The sequence below is a fragment of the Artemia sp. Qi Xiang Cuo genome, chromosome 4, assembly GCF_049724085.1.
Source record: "Artemia sp. Qi Xiang Cuo chromosome 4, ASM4972408v1, whole genome shotgun sequence".
NCBI lineage: Eukaryota > Metazoa > Arthropoda > Branchiopoda > Anostraca > Artemiidae > Artemia > Artemia sp. Qi Xiang Cuo.
The window spans coordinates 15,841,127-15,863,042 of NC_142797.1; the positions used below are offsets into that span (position 1 = coordinate 15,841,127).

Here is a 21,916-nt window from a genome sequence, read left to right on the forward strand (position 1 = left end):
TTTGACTAGCAGCCACATGTGTCGTAAAATTAGTGGCGCTGATATTATCTTCTTCTTCTTCTTCTTTTTTAAATTATGGTGTTGGATTTTCATTTATTTTCTTTATAATTTTTTTATTGACAATAATACTTCTGTGGAAGTTTGATAAACACAGAAAGTTGTATAGATGATCTTCAAATTATAAAATTCCTTTAAGATTCTACACCATATCACAAATTAAATCAACTAGATTATAACTTTTCCCCTGAATTATAATTCGTTTCCCTGTGCTCTCGACTTGAACTTGATGCTCATCACCAGTTTCCAACATGAGATAGGATAATACTCTTTTACTCTGTTCTCGATAGGAGAGTGGCAATAGGTTTCCAATTTTCAATACAATTGAATTCAATTCCTTCTCCTGTGATGCTGCTGCAGAATCTTGAGATGTTTCCTGTTTAGGGGGATCGACGACGGTGGCAGGTCTCTCACGATAAGGTTTATGTTTTTCCACACGTCGCAATGCATCTTGAAGTAAAAGCAGTTTTTTGTCGTCGGCAATATTCTCATCGTTAATGAATTTGCTTAGATTGTCTTCAAAATCTTCGATGGGCGAGAGGAAAAGTTCAAATGGTGTCAATTTATAGGGTTTTGCCATCTAGAGAAAACTGTTTACAAGTCCTGCAATTATCGGTAGTAAAAGTGTGAAAAAGCTACCGCCCTCTTGAAGGAGTCGTGTTATTTTAAATTTTTTTACCTTTTTTTTAAAAGACCAAGCGCGGACAGTGGAACGCTGTTTCTTTTTATGTTGTCTAAAACCATCTGGCAGTTGAACATTGCCCTCAGTTAAATTTAAACAAAGTTCAAATATTAGATTAATGAAATCATTGTCAACCCCATGTTTGAGTATAGCCTTCCTAAGCAACGGTTTTGAAGTGCTTAAAACGGAAAACAGATGCCGTTGTTCGTGTAGTTTCTTCAGTGTCATAATGGCGACTATTAGTCTTTTCTACTGTTCACCGGAAGATATACTGTAATTTCATTGTTGAAAATGTCGGTGACTACACGTAGATCCTCGGGCGTGCTCTTATTAAGATCAAACAAAATGTACCCGTAGGGATTGATTGGCGCGTGAGTTTCCGCTTACAAAATAATTTTAGGGGCGCGAGGTTATTTGGGATTTTGTAGATTTTGGCGCTAGAGCTAATACCGCACAACTCGATAGATACTATAAACGGTGCAATTCAATGCAAGGGTTCGCATACATTTGCTCTGATGAAACAGAGTGTGTAGAACTAGGGTAATGGAACTGTGTTCATGATGGGAGCGAACGGTGAACAGTTGTAGCATTTCCTGTGAGAACTGTTCAATGGATTCAGCCAAATCATCGATGATCAACCACGAGTTCGGTTCAATACTATTGAAAACATAAAGTCCACTTATGTTTTGTATTGGTATGGTTGTTGCAATTGATTTTATTTTATAATAGTAATCCTGCCAATTACTATATAAATAGTAGATTTTTTTATGATTTTCCAAAAAAATTTTATCGAAATTTTGAATTATTTGAGCTAAAAGTGTTGTTTTCCCTGACAGTGAGGGTCCACATAGATACGATCTGAATGTCGTTTTAAATTGATACATGCTGCTGACAACAGTCGAACTATAACTAACGCTAAATCGTATGTACTCAATGAATAAGTAGCAATAATTTTCCCCATCTATTCAAGAACAACAAAAACAATATTTCATGGCAGCATTTATTTCGACAATGCATGAAAACAAATATTTGCAGTCAACATGAACAACGATAAAAATAATAACACAAGAACAGTTGACAAAATTTCATGGTCAACATGAAAACTCTATTTGTTCAACATGAACATCAACGATAACACTTTATAATAAAACACTTTTTGTCTATTAGCAACACTTTTTGTCTTTAAACACTTTTCTATACAATAAAAAAACACTTTTTGTCCAGCAACTTAAACACTTTTCTGTACAACACTTTTTTTAGTACAACACTTTTCTATACAATAACACTTTCTATACAACAAAATACACACACTTGGAAATTGATAGCACCGTTGAACTTGTTGAATTTTAAAGGTGTGGGATCCCCCCCCCCAGGGCCGCGGGGGCCGAAGGCCGGCCGGCCGGGGGGGGGACCCCCCCCCACCCCCCTGGGCGGCCGCGGGAAGGGACCCCCCCCCCCCGGGGAGCTGCGGGGTGAAAAACAAAAGTTGTCGTAACTGCGATGGGTTAGGGTTGGTGTGGTTGAGTTAGTGCTTGGCTTAGATGAACAGGTTGAGTGAAGGTAGTGACAGGTGGGTTAGTTGTTAGATTGTCAGGTTAGGTTAATTTATCCAGACCAAGTTGATTGCGATAGTCTATGCATTCAACTCGGTCTGAAATACGGTAGTGTCCGTGGGGTTGGACACTCACACCATTCTCGAGCACATAGACCTTGTCGGATATACACGACATTGCATTCTTCTCCACTCTCACAGTATAATTTCTATACTGTAGAGAGCAAATTGCAAGCACTTGTGCTCTCGGCTCTAGGATACTTTCTACACAGTCTCTGTACACGCTCATGTTAGAACTGCTCTTTAAAAAGTGTGTAGACACGCCTGTACTCGCCTGTGTTTCTTCCCCACTCTTAGTTTCAACGCACGATACTTTGGGGCCCGGGAACACCCCCCGGGAGGTTAACTCACACCACGTCTATGAGTCTAAAAGGAATAGGTGGTTTTTTGATTGCCGTTTCACAAACTCGGGGTTAAGGTATGGGGTACAGTTGGTGAAATCCCTCTACTAGATGATGTTTACACACGGTTGCACATAACAAAACAAATCTTCAGGCACAGATACATTTAGCAGCAAAGAATCTGTATCACCATAGTAAACTTGAACCTCCCCCTCCCGTGGCCATTGCACCTTGCACACATTGTAAAAGAACGACAACATGAGCTTTTTTGAAATTTCCAGTACTGAACTACCGCCTGCGATATTCTTGTTCAGTACTACATTTCGCTTTCGCCTGTGTAGAAGAACCATGCCGGCCTCTCTGCTCGTGAATGATGTCAAAGTGGGGTAGGCAATACTTCGTGCACACTCTAGAGGGTCAGTCACGACATCGCAGTGAGATCTATTGCGTACGCTCTCACACATTTTGCCAAACGCTGAATTTAGAATGAGCTTATACATGTTCTTCTCCACCTTTGAATGTGCCCTAGAGCGTTTATCGACAAAAGTGTCGATAATCGTTTTCATGTAAGGTCGCTGATTGAAATGCAGGACCCGATGTTTTTTAGTGATTTTGAAGCCATTGTTCACCATCCAATGCAAAAGCACATGGTGAACAAAGATAGTCTCCGTAGGGTCCAAATCAGCGATCAGTTTCTCTTTAGAGGGGGTCCAATGCATCCTCATATCCTCAACCACTGAACGATTGTAGGGGCTCAGAGAGTCCTTGCTCACAGATCGAGTGATACAGGGAAAAACAAAATCTTTGACTGAGTCGTGAAGCACCAGTGGAATTTGACCATCAATTTCAAAGAACCATCCGTGTGGCCCGTTGTCCTCGACTGTGGTAATGTCGGGGACCTCACAAGGATTCTCAAGCCCTTGATAGTTCCCACACGGTAAAGAGTAGTTGGACATTGCCGAGGGGTACAATGAGTTCATGTCCAAGAACACTGCATTTGACTTTGCACCGGTGGTGCTTTGTCCGCTCGGATCAGTTGACAAGACACGGTCCCCATGAAAAACAGACCCCCCCCACATTGAACGCTCTACAAAAAGGTGCTGATCTACATCCGTGATTAGGCCTATTTCCTCCCTGCTAATTTTTAAAATTAAATCCATCACTAAATGGGGTGTTGAAAAATAATAACCGATATCTAGTCCGAACTCTGAATAGATCTGGACTGTATTCTTACAGACTATATCCAGCAAAGTTAAAACGTCACTGGTCAAGTACAGTCTACAATAATCCCACTCATTTTTACAATACCCCTTGGACCACACCTTCTTGGCAAACTGGTACTTCTCGGCAGTGCATTCACTGTCGGTCAGTAACTTGTAAAAAGCTTCAATTGGAGGTAGTTTCTCCTCACTTAAGCGTGCGCCAGAACAGTAATAATCGTTTGCGTATATACCTTTGCAGGTCAACAGGTCATACATTTCACTGTCTGGAAAGTGCTGTTTAAGCAAGGGAAAGCTATCAAAATTATCACTTTTTGGCACTTGAATCAATTGAATTAATGCCTTGGGGAAAAAACTAAAGGAATCTAAAAACCTGATTTTATTCCAACACGTATGCCCATTATCCACTGCCTGCCATTTCAGTTCGAGAAGCAGCAACTTCTCAGCTGATTTGGGAATAATGTTATAGGTAAATGAATTATTTACCCATGGACAATCTACTCCCCCTCCCTCCCCGTGCATACGTGGCAGTGCCGGTCAAATAAATTTTAAATCATCATTGGAATTATGAATAAAAACAGGGATAAAAAACTGCTGGCTAACATTTAAATTACACGATTGATGCGCAACTCCTCTAAAATTACTCCCTCCCGAGGATATTGCCTGCCCTACATGGTCCTGATCTCTGACGTTCCCCCGGCCCCCCCGGGGTGCGGTAGGCCCCATCTCTGTAAACTCCCCCTTACAAACCCCCCATATGTTTTTATTTTTAATAGCGAGAAGATCCGCTGCAGACCGCACCAATTGATAATGGGTATTTCTCAAACGAGAAATAGCACCATTAGCCGTGCCAATCAGTTTAGTCAGCGCCTTGTCCATGCACTCCCGCTCATCCAATGTTTCAACTATTTCTAACAACCGCATGGTGTTAGAACTGTCTCTTTGCGCGTGGGCGTAGGACACTGCAGTGGCCTGATGTTCTTTGACTCGGTTTGGAAATTGTGGGTCGTTCATTTCCACCAGTTTAGTTTCACAGTCTAAAGATATTTTGTTGCACTGAAGAAGGGTGTTTTGAAAATTTTTGAATCGTAGAATTGCCCTATCCCCAGAAACCGTTTCCACTGTCTGGTAGCCGTGGCGGCTACAATGCTTCATATGATCCCGTAGTTTCATATCACTACGGAATTGTGAGAGGCATGTTGGACAGTAGAAACGTACCCCTAGATCCCTACCACCCCCCAGAACTCTACTAATGTCAGTGATAGGGTTAAAATGACCGATTGTGTTCGGTTGACTAGGTGGGGTGTATAATAGCCAAACTCAGTGTTTAACCAAACCAACTGAGGGGCCCCTTACGGGGAAAACCACCCCCTTCTTTTTAGAACGAGTCCCATCTTAAAATTCAGTTTCGTATTGTACCACAGTAACGCCAATGTTTAAGTGAGCATTAGCCCTTTCAAAAATGTCAAGGGATCTTAGCGTTACTGGGTATTTTCCTTCTAAGCAAGAAAAATCTACAACTGGAAAACTGGAACCTTCCTTCCCATGTACAGCCCAATTGTCTAAATTCGTCTTTGTAGCGTCACGAGCTAGAGGCTCGAATGCCGATATGAGGAAAGCATATCGGAAACACATTTGACCTGTTTCAAAACAGATCCGCTGGACACCTTTACAACCCACTAGATCTGGATTATATTTTAATTCTACTGCCCTTTGCCCACTCCCACCTCTTAAAATAAAATCTTTCTTAAATTTACAAATATTTACGCTTAAATTTTCAACAAATAAAACTACTGAGCCACTTCCATTTTCGTTATAGTTCTCGAGATGCGTTATAATTTGATCGACCCAATCAGTGAAAGCATCCTAAAAATTTTCCAAATTTGAATAAACCACACGCATCGCGGAATGTATAAAATGATAATAAACTTCGCTTTTCCCCTCATTTAAATAAAAAACCTTTAGAACAATATAAACATTAATTGAATCCCTACCTCCCCACAACTGAATCTGATTCTCCAGAAGTGCACGAATTTTATCTACATAGCTGTTCACAATCTCTACAGGGTCACAGACAAAATTACCACACAAAATTGTATTAAAAGGGTCACCAAACGCTGCAGTGAAAACAACTATATTATTCAAAATTCTGTTGGACGGCTGAAAGTCTGGGAGAGTTGTACCACCCTCCCCCGCGTGTATATTTACCCCTCCCCCACGTGGTTCAACAATATCTGGTGCATGCTCCACTTCAGTTGTTCGTAGGGGAGTCGCTAGGATCTCGGAGGGTGGAGGGGTCCCTGTAAAATAGTCTAAAATTTGCAAAGTAGTAGGGCTCAATTATAACAGCTAAACTGTGCTATTATATAAATTAGTTAAAAAATAATCAAAAAACTCATCAATATTAAAATGTACATCAATGGAATTAATAATAGCGTGCCAGTCACTGATGGCTGAATTGTCCTGAAGGTCCATTGCCCCTTCCTCCTCTTCTTCACTGGACGGAGAGTAGGGGACCAATGCTCGTCCGATCTATAAATGAAAAATAGCTTATTTTCAGTGTTCAAATCATCCCTACTGTTTTTAAAATTTGGATTATTATTGCTTAATAACATTTTGTTAATACAACTGAAGATAATCTAAGATATGAAATAGAAGGCGACAATTTGGTCGTTTATTTTCATAGTGTTCAATATTTTTTTTTTTTTGGTGCTTACCGTGGCGCTTCTCGGGGCCCGTGGCGCACCCCTGGGGGCCTTACCAGACCCCTGGCACATCCTGTTGACCTTTCCTAGGCCCTTGCACATATCTATGACGCTTATCTGGACCATGGGACATCCCTGTGACGCTTTTGGGGCCCGTGGCGCATCCCTGTGGCACATCCCCCGACACTTTCCCGCCCCACAGCACTTTATGGCCCCGTGGCATATCTTATATTAGTATAAGATATTTACAATCTAAAACATCGCATGACAGTAGGTTTTGATTTTGTTCAAACAATTCCTCCAAATAAAATTTCTTATTAATACTCTTTATCTGCTCTGTGGAAAAAAAAAACCTGATTTGAAAAGGGTAGCCATCTCATGTCATGATACACAACTCCTTCAGATATAAAGTTTTTTTTATAATATTTGTATAGGTAAGGTGAAGCATTCGTTTATATAACAATTGAAACTATCTAAACATACTATGACCAGAATATAGCGCCTTTTTTTGTCTTCACTAATCTAATTTAGCAAATGGGTAAAATCATGACATAGTAGGTTTTGATTTTGTTAAAACAATTACTCCAAATAAAATTTCATATTAATACTTTTTATCTGCTCTGGGGAAAAAACATGATTTGAAAAGGATGGCCATCTCCTGTCATGATACACAACTCATTCAGATATAAATTTTTTTTTGTAATATTTGTAGAGGCAAGGTGAACCATTCGTTTATATCGAAATAGAAATTATCAAACCCTACTATGACCAGAATATAGTGCCTTTTTTTTGTTGTCTTCACTAATCTAATTTAGCAAAAGGGCGAATGCATGCACTTGACGTGATTCAAAAGGGGGAACATTATATTTCCTGTGGAGAGAAAAAATCCTTCAATATTCCCACTGAGATATACTCTTACGCAGTGTTCGAAAATGTTGCATGTGGAAAAAGGCCTATAATAGTTGGATGAAATTGATAGATATTTCTATATAATAGGTAGAAAAAAACGCTTACATTTTTATATCTCGGCTGCACTTGGGTGCCAGATGGCCCGGGTAGCGAGCGTTGGAGGGTGGACGGAACGGCGTCGCTATGTTCCTGTGCGACTGGGTCGGCTATTTCACGATCTTGCATAGATGAGATGGCAGGGTTCTCCATATTAAAAGAAGCCATCCATTCTCTTTTCGGTTTTCGACCGGACTGTCGGGTGGCTGTCTCGTCCACTTGTGTTTTCTTGGGTGGAGGGGCTATGTTTTCTTCACAATTGTCCTTAAAGAATAGAAACAGTTAGTATCTAAATAATTTGCCCCCCTTTTTTACAGAAAGAAAGTTAGTACCCACATCCATGCAATTTTGTTTAGTCGCTAAGAAAGCAAAAAGTAAAAAAATTTCGTGAAATATACTAATTGCATCCTTTTTGAGTCTGAGAATTACGGTCCACTGAACCGTTCAAATGCCGGCCTAGTTTGTATATTTATCACACCCCCCAGAAAAAAACAGACCACGGAAAATAAACCCCACTGAAAATATCCCGGATAAAAAAGACATGGAAAAATATCCACGCCCCCCCCACCCAAAAATACGGTAAAAAATGATATTCAATTTAAACAAAAACGTTAAAAAAATTTCGTGAAATATACTAATTGCATCCTTTTTGAATCTGAGAATTACGGTCCACTGAACCGTTCAAAGGCCGGCCTAGTTTATATATTTATCACACCCCCCAGGAAAAAAACAGACCACGGAAAATAACCCCACGGAAAAATATCCCTTAGAAAAGTCATGGTAAAATACCTCCGCCCCCCACCCCCGAAAGATATCGCATCCTTTTGAATCTGAGAATTACGGTTCACTGAACCGTTAAAAGGCCGGCCTAGTTTATATATTTATCGCACCCCCCAGAAAAAAAAAACATTCCCCCGAAAATAACCCCCACGTCAAATAACCCAGAGAAAAAAGACATGTGAAAATATCCCCTCCCCCACAACCCAAACATATCGTAAAAATGATATTAAATTTAAACAAAAACGTTAAAAAAATTTAGTTAAATATACAAATTTAATCCTTTTTGAATATGATAAAGAAGAATTAAGGATAACTGAATCGGTCAAAGTCCGGCCGCGTTTCTATATTTATCACACCCCCCCGGAAAAAAACAGACCACTGAAACTAACCCCACGGACAATACCCCTGAGAAAAAGACATGGAAAAATATCCCCTCCCCCCCCCCAGAAATATAGGGTAAAAATGTTATTAAATTTAAACATCATAGTTAAAAAAATTTAGTTTAATATACAAATTTCATCCTTTTTTGAATGTGATAAATAATAATTACAGCTAACTGAACCGTTCAAAGGCCGTTCTAGTTTATAGCTTTATCACACCCCCCAGGAACACAACCAACCACTGCCCATAACCCCCACTTACAATCTCCCTGAGAAAAAGAACTGTACATAAACCCCCTCACCCCCCACCCCAATATATTGTCAAAAAGCTAGTAACTGTATGAATAATATAGCAATATATCTTTTTATTAAAAACCCTCCCCCTTACTTTTCACGTGAAGAAACAGGTTGTTTTAACCTTGCAATGGATGTGTTAGACTTGACATTCTCTTTTCATGCGAAACTGCTTTTAATTTAACGGGAAAAAGTATCATTTTTTTCAGCGGAAGCTTTTGCTATCCAAATTCATAATGATTTAGCAAAGCCGGATGTACTTTAAAGGGGGTGTCAGAGATTATCAGATAGATAAATCGTTGCGAGAAATCTGTATGTCAAAGCCATAGCGGACTTTATATTAAGGGAATGACAGAAAGTTGACAGTTGCTTTTAGATAAGATACGTAATTTATCAAAAACAGAATTATGGTCTTAAACAGAGGGGGACGGAAGGATGGGGTTTACATACCGAAAAAAGAGCGTATTTTACACTTTTTATCGAGTATGAACATCATATAGGGGCGTTTGTATAGGGGGGGGGTCTACCCCACTCGCGGAGAGGGTGAACGCGCAAAAAAAATTAATTTTTAAAATAAAAAATTAAAAAATAAAAAAAATTTGTAATTTTTGTTGACAAGGCTTAAACTTCATCAAATTTATCCATTGTTGTTTACACAGCATCAAAATACTTTCTGATAATTTAATCACATTGCATACCCATTATATACGAAATCTCATGGGTGAATTGTTATGTAACGGGAAAATCATATGTAAGCAGGTCTCTGATTGTCTGAGAAGGAGGATGTATCCGACTCGTTGATTGGTTGAGAAGGAAACATGTGATCTAACTGTTTCCTGTTCCAGGGCACCTTGACATTCACCCCTCGCATGCACTTGTCCAAAACAACAATAATAAATAAATCCCTCAGACCTAAGATTAAAGAAGCCTTAATGTTTCATAATTCCCCCACTCGTGAATCAATAATTCCCCCTAGCGATTATGTAAATCAATTTCTCAGGCCAGACTAGCCAAACAACAATGAAGCCATGTTTGTTTCTTAATTCCCCACTTCGTGGATCAATAATTTCCCCTAGCGATTATGTAAATCAAGTTCTCAGGCCAGGCTAGCCAAACAACAATGAAGCCATGTTTGTTTCTTAATTTCCCCTTCGTGGATCAATAATTTCCCCTAGCGATTATGTAAATCAAGTTTTCAGGGACAGGCTAGCCGAGAAAAACATCAAATAAATCGACCTTGGAAAAAGAGGCCATTGAGCGATTACGTAATCTTTCCCCCTAGGGACTCTATGATCATATTGTTTCATAATTCCCCATGCTCGTGAATCAATAATTTCACCACTCGATTATGTAAATCAACTTCACGGAAATTCACTTCCCCTTCGATTACGCAATCAATTTCTCGGACATTCACTTCCCCCTCGAGTCCTAGATCAATAACACTGTTCGCGTTAGAATTCAATGCGCATGTGCAACCTTCGCCCCGGAGTTATTACACATAGAAACATCAAATAAATCGACCTTGGAAAAAGAGGTCATTGACCCCATTACGCAATCTTTCTCCCTAGGGACTCTATGACCATATTTGGTGTACTGATCGGAGATACGTTCTTTTGATAACCGAATTTTGTACTGATCGCGCTGGTACCCCCTCCTCTACTCCCCTTCCACGCCCACCATTTATCCAAACACATCCAATCCAAATTTTGAGATAGCCATTTTGTTCAAAGTAGTTGAAAGGTCCGGCAATTGTATCTTTGGGATGATACTCCCCCCACAGCCCTCAGGGTAAGGGTTGTAAGCTATGTCCTGGGGGCATATAAGGTTTTTATTGAAAGCATTGTCGTAGAAACTTGAAAAAGGGCTCGTTAAATTGGAAATTCAAAGGGCTAGCGCCATTTTTAATAGTCAAAAGTGATTTTGAGGGCAACTAACCCCCTTCTCACGCCCACCTTTTCCCCAAACACATCTATTAAAAATTCTAGATAGCCATTTTGTTCAAAGCAGTTAAAAGTCTTAGAAATTAGGTCTCTGAGGATGATAACCCCCTCAGAGCCATCGGGGCAAGGGTTGTAATTTATGCCCTGGGGGCATATAAGGTTTTTATAGAGAGTGATGTAGTAGAAACTTCAACAAGGGCTCATTCGATTGGAAATTAGAAGGGCTTGTGCCCTTTTTAATAGTCGAAAGTGATTGGAGGATAACTAACCCCCCTCTCACGCCCACCATTTCCCCAAACACATCCAATCAAAATTTTGAGAGAGCCATTTTGTTTGACGTAGCTAAAATGTCAGGAACTTATGTATTTGAGAATGACAGTCCCCCCAAAGCCCTCGGGGCAATGGTTGTAAGTTATGCCCTGGGGGCATATAAGGTTTTTTTTATAGAAAGCGTTGTCGTAGAAACTTCAAAAAGGAATCCTTCGAGGAATCCTTTGGAAATTGGAACGGCTAGTGCCCTAGTCAAAAGTAAATGGAGGGTAAGTAACTCCCTCTCACGCCCATCATTTCCCCAAACACATTCAATAAACGTATTTGGATAGCCATTTTGTTCAACATAGTTGAATCGTCCGAAAATTATGTATTTAAGGATGACAAACCCTCCACATTTCTCAGGTAACGGGTTGTAAGTTATGCCATGGGGCATATAAGGTTTTTATATAAATTGTTGTCATAGAGACTTCAAAAAAGCCTCATTCAATTGGAAATTGAAAGGGCCAGTGCCCTTTTTGATAGTTGGAAGTGATTAGAGGGCAACTAACCCCCCTCTCACGCCCACCAGTTCCCCAAACGCACCCAATCAAAATTTTTAGATAGCAATTTTCTTCAAAGCAATTGAAAGTTCTGGAAATTAGGTCTTCGAGGATGACAACCTCTCCCCTCAGCCCTCTGGGCAAGGGATGTAAGTTATGCCCTGGGGGCATATAAGGTTTTTATTGAAAGCGTTGTCGTAGAAACTTCAAAAGAGCTCATTCGACTAAAGATTGAAAGAGCTTGCGCCTTTTTTAATAGTTGGAAGTGATTGGAGAGCAACTAACGCCCCTCTCACACCCACCATTTCCCCAAACACATTCAATAAAAATTTTTAGATAGCCCTTTTGTTTAACCTGGTTGAAAGTTCTGGAAATTAGGTCTTTGAGGATGACAACCCTCTCACAGCCCTCAGGGAAAGGTTTGTAATTTATGCCCTGGGGGTATATAAGGTGTTTATAGGAATCGTTGACCTAGAAACTCAAAAAGGGTTCATTCGATTAGAAATTGAAAGTGCTAGTGCCATTTTTAATAGTCGAAAGTGATTGGAAGGCTTAACATCTTTATAGTAAAGATCGATGTGGGTACAATGTATTATTTTTTTCTTTTTTTTTGTTTAGACCAGGGCACTTCGTATCGAAGCAGTTGTCGTAGGAACTTTAAAAGGGCTCATTCGATTGAAAATAGAAAGGGCTAATGCCTCTTTTAATAGTCGAAAGTGATTGGAGGGCAACTAGTCCCCCTTCCATGCCCACCCTCCCATTTGCTCATTATGTTTAAAAACTAAATATCAGCAATATCCCAAGAACGACTCAGGGTATTCTGTCCAAACTTTCGGGGTTACTTCTGTTCTTAAAATTTAACCAAATCAAAATAGGGTAAGTGTATCCAAGCTATCAAAGAAAGTAAACAAATTTTGTTGTGAATGGTATCAAGTTTTTTATTTCAGGTCAACTAGAGGAGGAATGAAACTAAATTAAACACTACTATTTGTGTCCAGATTTTTAAAACCGTGTATGTTGTTAAAAATTGCTGAAAATTTTTCCCCAGCATACAAATAGCAGGCTAAACTATAAAGTCTTAAAAAAAACAAAAGATTTAAAGTATTATTTTCTTTTTCCCTGAAAAGACTATTTCAATATAAAATGAACAGAAATTAATTTAAAAAAAACTTTTTAGGCAATATAAGTTTTTCAAAGAAAAGTAAAGAACTTAATTAAACCAAAAATGAGCAAAAATAAAATCAAATAATCTACCAAGCGTGAAACTACTACAAATCATTATCGATAAGTAAATGAAACGCAAAACGAACAGAAATTACAATAAATAACCGAAAAGGAAAAGGAGCTGAAAAGGAGCAGAAAAGGAGCTCCTTTTCAAACTGAAAAGGAGCAGAAATTAACATGAGTAGGGCTCAAAACCCCTATGCCTTCCCAAGGCCAGAGCAAAATTTGCACTTTACTGAAAAAAGCAAATAATTTGCACTTTACTGAAAAATTTGCGTTTTCAGTTTAATATACATACACTGATATTTAGTAATCAAAATGTTAATATTATTTGATTTATTAAAGTTATAAAAGTAAAAACATTATATTTTTTCAGTAAAATGCAAATTATGTTCTGGCCTTGGGAAGGCATAGGGGTTTGGTCTGTTCATAGGGTTAATTGGTCTAGGGTTAATAGGCATGTGGTTAATTGGTATGTTATTTTTTCAATGTTACTTAATGTCTTGGTACTTGTGCATTGTCTCAAACACGCTCAAAAAGTTTGCTCTGTTTGATCTGAAAAAAAAATGGTATGTCTGTTTACAATCCGTTATAATTAGCTTAGTCTGAGTGAGAAAAACCATGATGCAGGTATATTTTAATCAAATATTTAATATATAAAGGTGGTTAGGGTTTAGGTTAGGTTTTTAGTTTCATGAGTTCTCGGTGGCCTGCTTTCCATAATTATTTTTTGCCGTTTCCCTAATTTTGTCACTAAAGTCTCATATTTTCATTATATTTTGGTATATTTCATTATGATTATCCTAACTTTACCTCTTGAGTGTATTCGGGATAATACACAAGCACCAATGTCATTTTGGCTCCTAAAACAACCTCGATTTTTGTTGTTTTTTTGTGTGTGTTTTCAGTGAGGCGCTAGCTTTGCACAATCCTACAAATAAAGAGAAACATCATCAGTCAACTTATTTGCGCTTGTCTCATTGATGTATGTTCCATATGCCGAGAAGGAATAACTTTTGTTCTTTATCAGTTTTATATCCACTCCACTTCTATCACAATTTGTTTTTATATTTCCACAAGGGAGTGGCCAATTTGGCCCTTTATTAGAAGGCCAATCCCAAGCTATAATGTACCCCTTGATTTGAATCTGATCTTTCAAACTGTATTCTGCTCTGTTTTTGGACTGGGAAAAAGGATGCCAACGGAGATCTCTCCAGAACAAGAAATTTTTACCCTTTGCACTCTTCTTTTGGCGGTCCAGACCTTCCAATAAGTATATGGCCTCTCTAGAACAGACATGTTTGTGCCCTTTGCTCTTGATGACTCAGGCCTGCTATTAAAGGGGTAATAAAAGCTAGTGAAAGGTGGGTAGGGTAAGCTATATACAAAGACATATAATACATAAAAGAGATTAGGGCTATGTCTGAAAATAACACTGATGTGGTTAAGGTAGGAAATGAGGTTAGTAGCTGGTTTAGTATTAAATCAGGAGTTAAGCAGGGTCGTGTTCTATCCCTTTTATATGGATCATTTTGATGGATTTAGCTTTAATCAGCACAGGAAAGAGAAAGGGAGAACACGGAATCAAACGGGGAAGAAATATCTCCTGGACTTAGATTATTCTGATTCTGATGATTTAAGCATCTTAGATGAAAGATTGAGCAAAATGAATGAACTTTTAAATGTTTTGCGAGTGCTAGATTAGGTTTGAAAATGTTAATAAGACTAAGTTGCTAAGACTAGGAACAAGTGAAGATGAAAAGGTGACGTTGAGTAACGAAAAGATTGATCATGTGGACAGCTTCACTTACCATGGTAGCATTATTAGTAAAGAGGGTGGGAGCAGTGAAGATATTAACAGAGGAATAGCCAAGGCTCAGGGTGTTTCTTCACAGTTAAAAAAAAATGGAAGAATAGGAAGACAAGTCTGCGAACCAAGATAAGAATATTGGAAGTTACAGTGATGACAGAGGTCAAATATGGTTCTGAAGCATGGGCGCTCTGAAAATCGGACGATGATTTGATAGATGTTTTCGAGAGAAATTGCCTGCGGATTGTTTCGGGTACTCCGCTGACTGACCGTATTTCAAACAGCACGCTGTACGAATGATAAAAATAATGAGAAAAGCTTGAGATGGCTAGGGCGCGCTTTGCGGATGAAGAATGACAGATTGCGGAAGATTGTCCTTTTCGGCCAACCGTGTAGGGATAAACGGAAAGCAGGTCGTCCGCGTTTAGGGTGGGAGAATGTCGTAAAGGAAGATTTAAGGGAATGAGAGCTTCCTGGGAGGGTGTATAGAGGGAGGCTTTGAATAAATTGGATGGAGGAGGAACTTGCTTAGGTGTATTGGCCTCAGACGGTTTGGTGCTGCGATGAGTTGTTAGCAGTTGTAGCAGTAGTAGTAGTAGTAGTAGTAGTAGTAGTAGTAGTAGTATTTGGTAATATCGACCAACTATTGATATGAAATTAAAATTAAAAATCATACAGACTTGTGTATTTAGCGTAGGGTTATATCCAGGCTTTCGAAGGGAGTCGGGGTGCTTTGTACCAGCATTGATTATTATAATTGGAAAGGGCGCTGAATACCAAATCGAACAATGTGTTTATCTTTCAGCTTGCAAGCTAATCAAACATCTGATAAATTTGCCCCTAACTTGCTAGTAAGTGCATTAAAAATTTCTAATGAACTGAGGTACCTGATTTTATGTTTGTTTCGTTTTCTAGTTATCAATTTATTCCATATTGATGTTCACGATTCAAATTCTTCTGCTATGGCCACCTCAGTTGTCAACGATTCCTTGACTGATGACTTTCATAAAATATCGCAAAGTCTAAGTATATAATTTTTTTTTATTTACTTTTTCTTTTGGCAGTTCAGTGTCTATTTAAAATCAGTTCACTAAGTTCCCAGATTTTCATGTAAATATGTATTTGAATAAAGAAATCTGGAAATCAGATGCCTAACGTTTGTTACTTGAGGTAATTTCAGAAAAAAAAATTAAATTTGGTATATTGTTAATTCTATTGTTTTTAAATCTTTGAGTATTTGAGGATTGTAAAAATGCAGGGGGTGGGGAGGCTTATGAGCCAAATATGGCCCTAGATCATATACAAAAGTGGTTTTTTTTTTTACTTTATTTGGCATTATGAACTAACGATCGATTGTTTGTTGCTAGGGCCAAAATAGACCACACATTCCTAGAAATCTATTTTATTCTATTAGAAATTTATTCTAAAATATTAACAATAAATACTTCGGAAATTGGTTAGCTACCAAATTTAGATTTGTGAAAAAAGTGGTTGTTTAAGGAATACAGTATAAACAAGTTTTTGATGCAGTTTATGAATTTTGTTTGTGACAACACCCCCCCCCCCCGAAAAGAATCCTGGGTACGACCCTGATTATATACATTCTTTCATACTTCAACCATGTGCGAAAGGGGTAGAGTGAATTATCTCAAGTATTAGGGTAAGAAGATTTACTATAAACGCGGGATATAGTCAAAGTAACCACATATTCTGTTTGCAACAGTTTTATTGACTTGGAAGCTAGATTAATGATGCTTCAATAGGTTGTCTAAACACCTTTCTTTGGAAAACACAATAGTACTGTCTCCAGAGATCTTATGACCTGATCCTTTGAGATTTTTGCACGTTGGTTTAATTCTGTTTCTAAAATTAAAGTATGACCGGGGGTGGGATGGTATTACCTGAATTTGTTTTGGTACTCTGTTTTAGGAGATTTTAGAAGTATTTTTCTTGTGAAGAATATTTTGTTGATATAGAGAATGTTCCACGAAGTGGGGGGGGGGGATTTTGAAGCCTTATTTGCCAAAAAACAGTCGAAAAGTAAATTCAAGAAGCACAATTTTTTAATTGAAAGTAAAAAGCAACATTAAGATATAAAACGGACATAAGTTATTCCATATATGAGAGGAGCTGGCCCATCCTTTACCTGTCGCTCGTTACACTGAAGCTTCGTAATGGTATAAAAAAAATTCTTATTCCAATTCACTGATCCTTTCTTTTACCATTCGTGATGCAAGAAAGGGGGGGGGGGCTAAAAACCCTAAATGATATTTGACAATTAAGATCTGACTCTTCAAGAGAGATTTTTCTTTGGAGAAATTTTTATTGGTAGGGAAAATGATCCACAAAGAGGGGGGTGGAGATTTTAAAGCCTTATTTGCAAAAATAGTCTGAAATTCAATTTAGAAAGCAATTACGTAAAATTAAGCAAGAAAAACTGGGTTTTAATTTTTATAACGCAGTGAAATAAATAAAAACCAATAAACACTTTAATTAAAAATTGTTCTGAATATTTTGGCCCCATGTCCGGGAGCATTTCTAAACGGAAAAAAAGCATCGAAAAAACAACAAAAAAATGTTTTTAAAAAAAATAACACACATAAAAATACAACAACTAAACACACGAAGGAAAAAATGAAATAAATATAAATAAGTAGGCTAAGTAAGAAACAAACTCATATATTACATAAAACTTCCAGAAGTGGCGTTTTAGCATAGGAAGCAAAAGCAAGTGCTAGAAGTTTTATTTAGTATTTGAGTGTTTTTTTTCTTGCCTATTTATTTATATTTTTTTCTTTTTTCCTCTTCGCGCGTTTAGATGTTGTATTTTTTATATGTGCTATTTAAAAAAAGAAACATTTTTTGTTGTTTTTTCGATGTTTTACTTTTTCATTGAGAAAGGCTCCCGGACGTGGGGCCAAAATATTCGGAACATTTTTTAATAAAAGTGTTTATTGGTTTTGATTTATTTCACTACTTTATTAAGAATTTAAAAGCCTTTTTTTCTTGCTTAATTTTTCGTAAATGCAAAAGCAGTGTGGTCTAAGACATTAATTAAGAAAGTAATTGCTTTCAGTTGAAAGTAAGGAGCAACAATAAAAATTAAAACGGACAGAAATTATTCCTTATATGAGAGGGGCTCGTCCATCATCTACATGTCGCTCATTACTCTAAAATTTTCTAATGCTTTAAAGAAATTCTTACTCCAATTGACTAGCCCTTTCTTTTCACCAGTCATTTTCAAGGAAGGGGGAGAATAAGAACCCTATTTTTATGATATTTGACAATTAAGCTCTGACTTTTCAGGAGGGATTTTTCTTGGGAGGAGTTTTTGTTGGTAGAGGGAATGTTCCGCGGAGGGGAGAGGGATTTTAAGGCCTTATTTGCAAGAATGTGGGAAATTAGATCTAAAAAGAAATTTTTTTCAAATGAAAATTAGGAGCAACTTTCATCTCCGGGAAAAAAAAATAAAATAAACCGGCATCCGTTATCTGTCTTCTAGAAAAAAGTTTAGTAATTTCACAAAAGCTTCTTATTCTGATTAAACGACCCTTGTGTTTCAAGGGTCGTTCTTAAAAAATTGGGAGAAAACGTCAAACTTTAGCATAAAAAGTGAGGTATTGATGAGGGGGCGACCCCCTCAAATACGGAATAATTTTTATTCGTTTTAAGGTATAATTTTGCTCCCTACTTTCAGTGGAAAAAACTTGTTTTTTTATTTAATCTTTGATCTTTTTCAAATAATACCGGTAATTCAGTTCCCCTTCCTAAGAAAATCCCCTCTCCCGGTAATTTCCTGCACGGAAAGTCCCTCCCACGTAAAATATACCCTCCTCCCGCAAATTCTCCCCAGAAAATTCCATCCTCGCTTAAAGTTCTTCCCGGGAAATTTTTTGCGGACGATTCTACCTTAAAGATTCTTCTTAGTATATTTTCATTTGGAAAAGACTTTAATTTCTTATTGTTTTTGAAATTATACTGGAAATCCCCCTTCCGTGGAAAATTTTTCCAAAATTCTCCCCCCCCCCTCCCGGAAAATAGTCCTCGCGGAAAATTCCCACATGGAGAATTTTTCCCATGGAGAAATTCCCCCACAGGGTGCTAGCTGCCTTTCAATCTTTTGGTGACTCAAAAAAGGCACTGGAACTTTTAATTTCCGTTTAATTTCTCTCCTGATACTGTATAATTTATCTCTCCTGATACTGTAGGATTATTGGTTCGATATGATAATGTCTGGGGAAAACAAACAAACAAACAAAAATATAAAATAAACCCGCATCCCTGATATAAAGTATGACTGTTTTCCAAATTCTTTTACAACGACAGCTGAAACAAAAAGAAACCGCTGAATTGGAATAAAAAGCTTTTTACAGCATTAAACTACTTTAGTGTAACGAGGGAAGACAGGAAGATCTGGCAACCCTTCTCATTCAGGGAATACTTTTCGTTCATTTCAAGTTTTAATGTTACTAACTCCTAACTTTCATTTGAAAAAAAGTTAGCATTTTAAATTTAATTTCCTACTGTTTTTGCAATTGAGGCTTTAAAATCCCTCCTCCATGGAAAATTGACTCCTGAAGAGTCAGACCTCAACTGTCCAAAATTAAAAAAAAGAGGGTTTTAAGCCCCTCCCCCTTGCAATATGACTTATTAAACAAAATGACCAGTGAATTGAAATAAGAATGTTTCTATATCATTAGGAAACTTTAGTGTAACGATCAACAGGTAATCCCTCCTTAAAATCATCATAAGTTTAATGCTCCCCCTTACTTTCAACAAAAAAAAATTTGCTTTTTAAATTGAATTTTTGACTAGTCTTGCAAATCAGGCCTTAAAATCCCCCCTCCGCGGAACATTCTCCCTACCAATAAAAAACTCCTCCAAGAAAAATCCCTCCTTTATTTCCTCCAAGAAAAATCCCTCCTGATTTTCCTCCAAGAAAAATCAGATCTTTATTGTCAAATTTCATAATAATAGGGTTTTAACCCTCTTGCACCACGACTGGTTAAACGAAAGGGCCATTGAATTGGAATCAGAAATATTTTTTAGCATTAGAAAACTTTAGTGCAATGAGTGACAGGTAAAGGGATGGACCAGCCCCTCTCATATATGGAATAATTTATCCGTTAAGTTTTGTTGCTGCTTCTTACTTTCAATTGAAAAAAAAGTTCATTGCAGAGTGTTTTTGAAAATAAGGCTTCAAAGTCCCCCCCCCCCTTCGAGGAACGTTCTTCCTATCAATAAAAAATTTCTCCCAAGAAAAACTTCTCCTGAAGAGTCACAGTTTAATTGTAAAATATTATGAAAATAGGAATTTGAACCAGCCCCTCCCTACTTGCAAAACGACTTTGGAAACAAAAGGACTTGTGAATTAGAATAATAATTTTGTATTAGATTAATAATAATTTATATTATAAATTAGAATAATAAAATTAGAATAATAACTTTGTATTAGAATAATAATAATTTATATTATAATATTATAATAATAATAAGTAACGATTTAGTTACATTTGAAAACGTTACTGTAACGAGTGACAGGTAGAGGATGGGTCGTAGAGGATTCATATATGGAATAATTTCTGTTCGTTTTAAGTATGCCTTTCTGGTTTAGCCTCCCTGTTTTTCAGTGAGCTCAGTAAAAGAAAACTGACTGAGTCCAGAAGTATCCGCTTGGTATCATCTACAATACGGTATAATCCAATACTACTTCCTGCTTTAGTTTTCATGCCTTACCAACTTAAAAGAAAGAAGGGACAGAATTCCTTTGTGCTTTGCTTTATCCGCCACTTCTAATATCCGGCCTGAGGATATTTCCCCAGAATTTTACAATCCTACAAGACTCCGTCTCCCCCACTAGGTCTTTTTAATTGCTCCACTTTGTTCGCCTTTAAAGAGCTTTTAAAGGTTTTTAGTTCCCTTATTTATGGAGCTTGGTGACAAGGTCTTCTTAATATCTTCTTTGGAATAAAAAGGTATTCTCCATCTCTTTTCCAGTATCATGGTAGGCTATACTGTCACTTATTTTAAACTTGTTTGCTTTATTTTTTGCCCTTTGGGACATCACATCGGTTTTATCATACTTAAAATTACCGCATTCAACTTTTATCCTGGTAACTTTAAGCCTGTTTTTTTTTTCAATGTCTGTATTAGTTTTCGATGCATACAGTTTTGTATTACTTGACATTATCACATTTTCTTTATCGTTGTTTTCTTTCATTTTCTTTCATTTTTCTTTCATTTTTTTCATTTTCATTTTCTTTCATTTTGTTTCATTTTTCGTTGTTCTTCCAGTTGAACATTCTGTATATTTTTTGTAAGACCTTTACCATTCTATGTGGCTTAGACCACAATCTTATACCAAGTGTTTACCCCTCAAGCTAGGATAATGGTAGCAGGCCTTAACTCTTTCGAAGACTTGGTAAGATCTTGGACTTGGGATAACTTACGACCTATCTTTATTAACGAATTTGTAATAGATCAGATCATGAGCGCCCATAGGCTGAATTCCAAGAAGGGGGGGGGGCTTACCTGGTCTAATTGGCACTTTTAATGCTATATAATAGACCCTCAAAACGAAAATATAACAAATAAGGCAGCATAATTCAGCCAGGAGGGAGATGGCCCCCAATCCGGCCCCCCCCCCCTTATGGGTGCCCCTGGATTAGATTGATGAAGTTTTATGTCCAAAGCTTAAATTGTTTCTCCTGTGTTTGTCTCTTGGTCAAATTCCTTCTTCCGTAGTACACGGCTGGGTTAAGACGTTCAGCGAGAAAAGAACGGATAAATTAGCTTAAACTCTCCAAGAGTTTTAGTAGAATTTGGGCCAATCGTGAATTTCTTAGTTGTTTATTTGTGTAAAACCCTCACTTAAGATAGGGGTTCATACAGGCCCTCTCATTTACATATGATCACCTTCGCTATTATACAGAAAGTTTCTTCGATTAGAGTTATAGTATTAGATGAAAATTATAGATGTGGTGATTTTAAGAAAGGTGTTTACTAATCTGAGACCATTAGAGCGCTGATACTCTAGGACCTTTAGTTTATCATT

At 37.6% G+C, this 21,916-nt stretch overlaps 1 protein-coding gene across 2 annotated transcripts in view; it reads left to right on the forward strand.

Moving 5' to 3' along the window:
• Positions 1-21,916, forward strand: part of LOC148952816 (uncharacterized) — a 147,117-nt gene that overhangs the window by 13,363 nt on the left and 111,838 nt on the right. For both annotated transcript variants that reach the window (XM_089087435.1, XM_089087434.1), the window contains exon 2: positions 15,778-15,888. In XM_089087435.1, coding sequence (XP_088943561.1) covers positions 15,825-15,888 — 64 coding nt within the window. In that variant the 5' untranslated portion in view covers positions 15,778-15,824. The remainder of the gene's footprint in view (positions 1-15,777; positions 15,889-21,916) is intronic.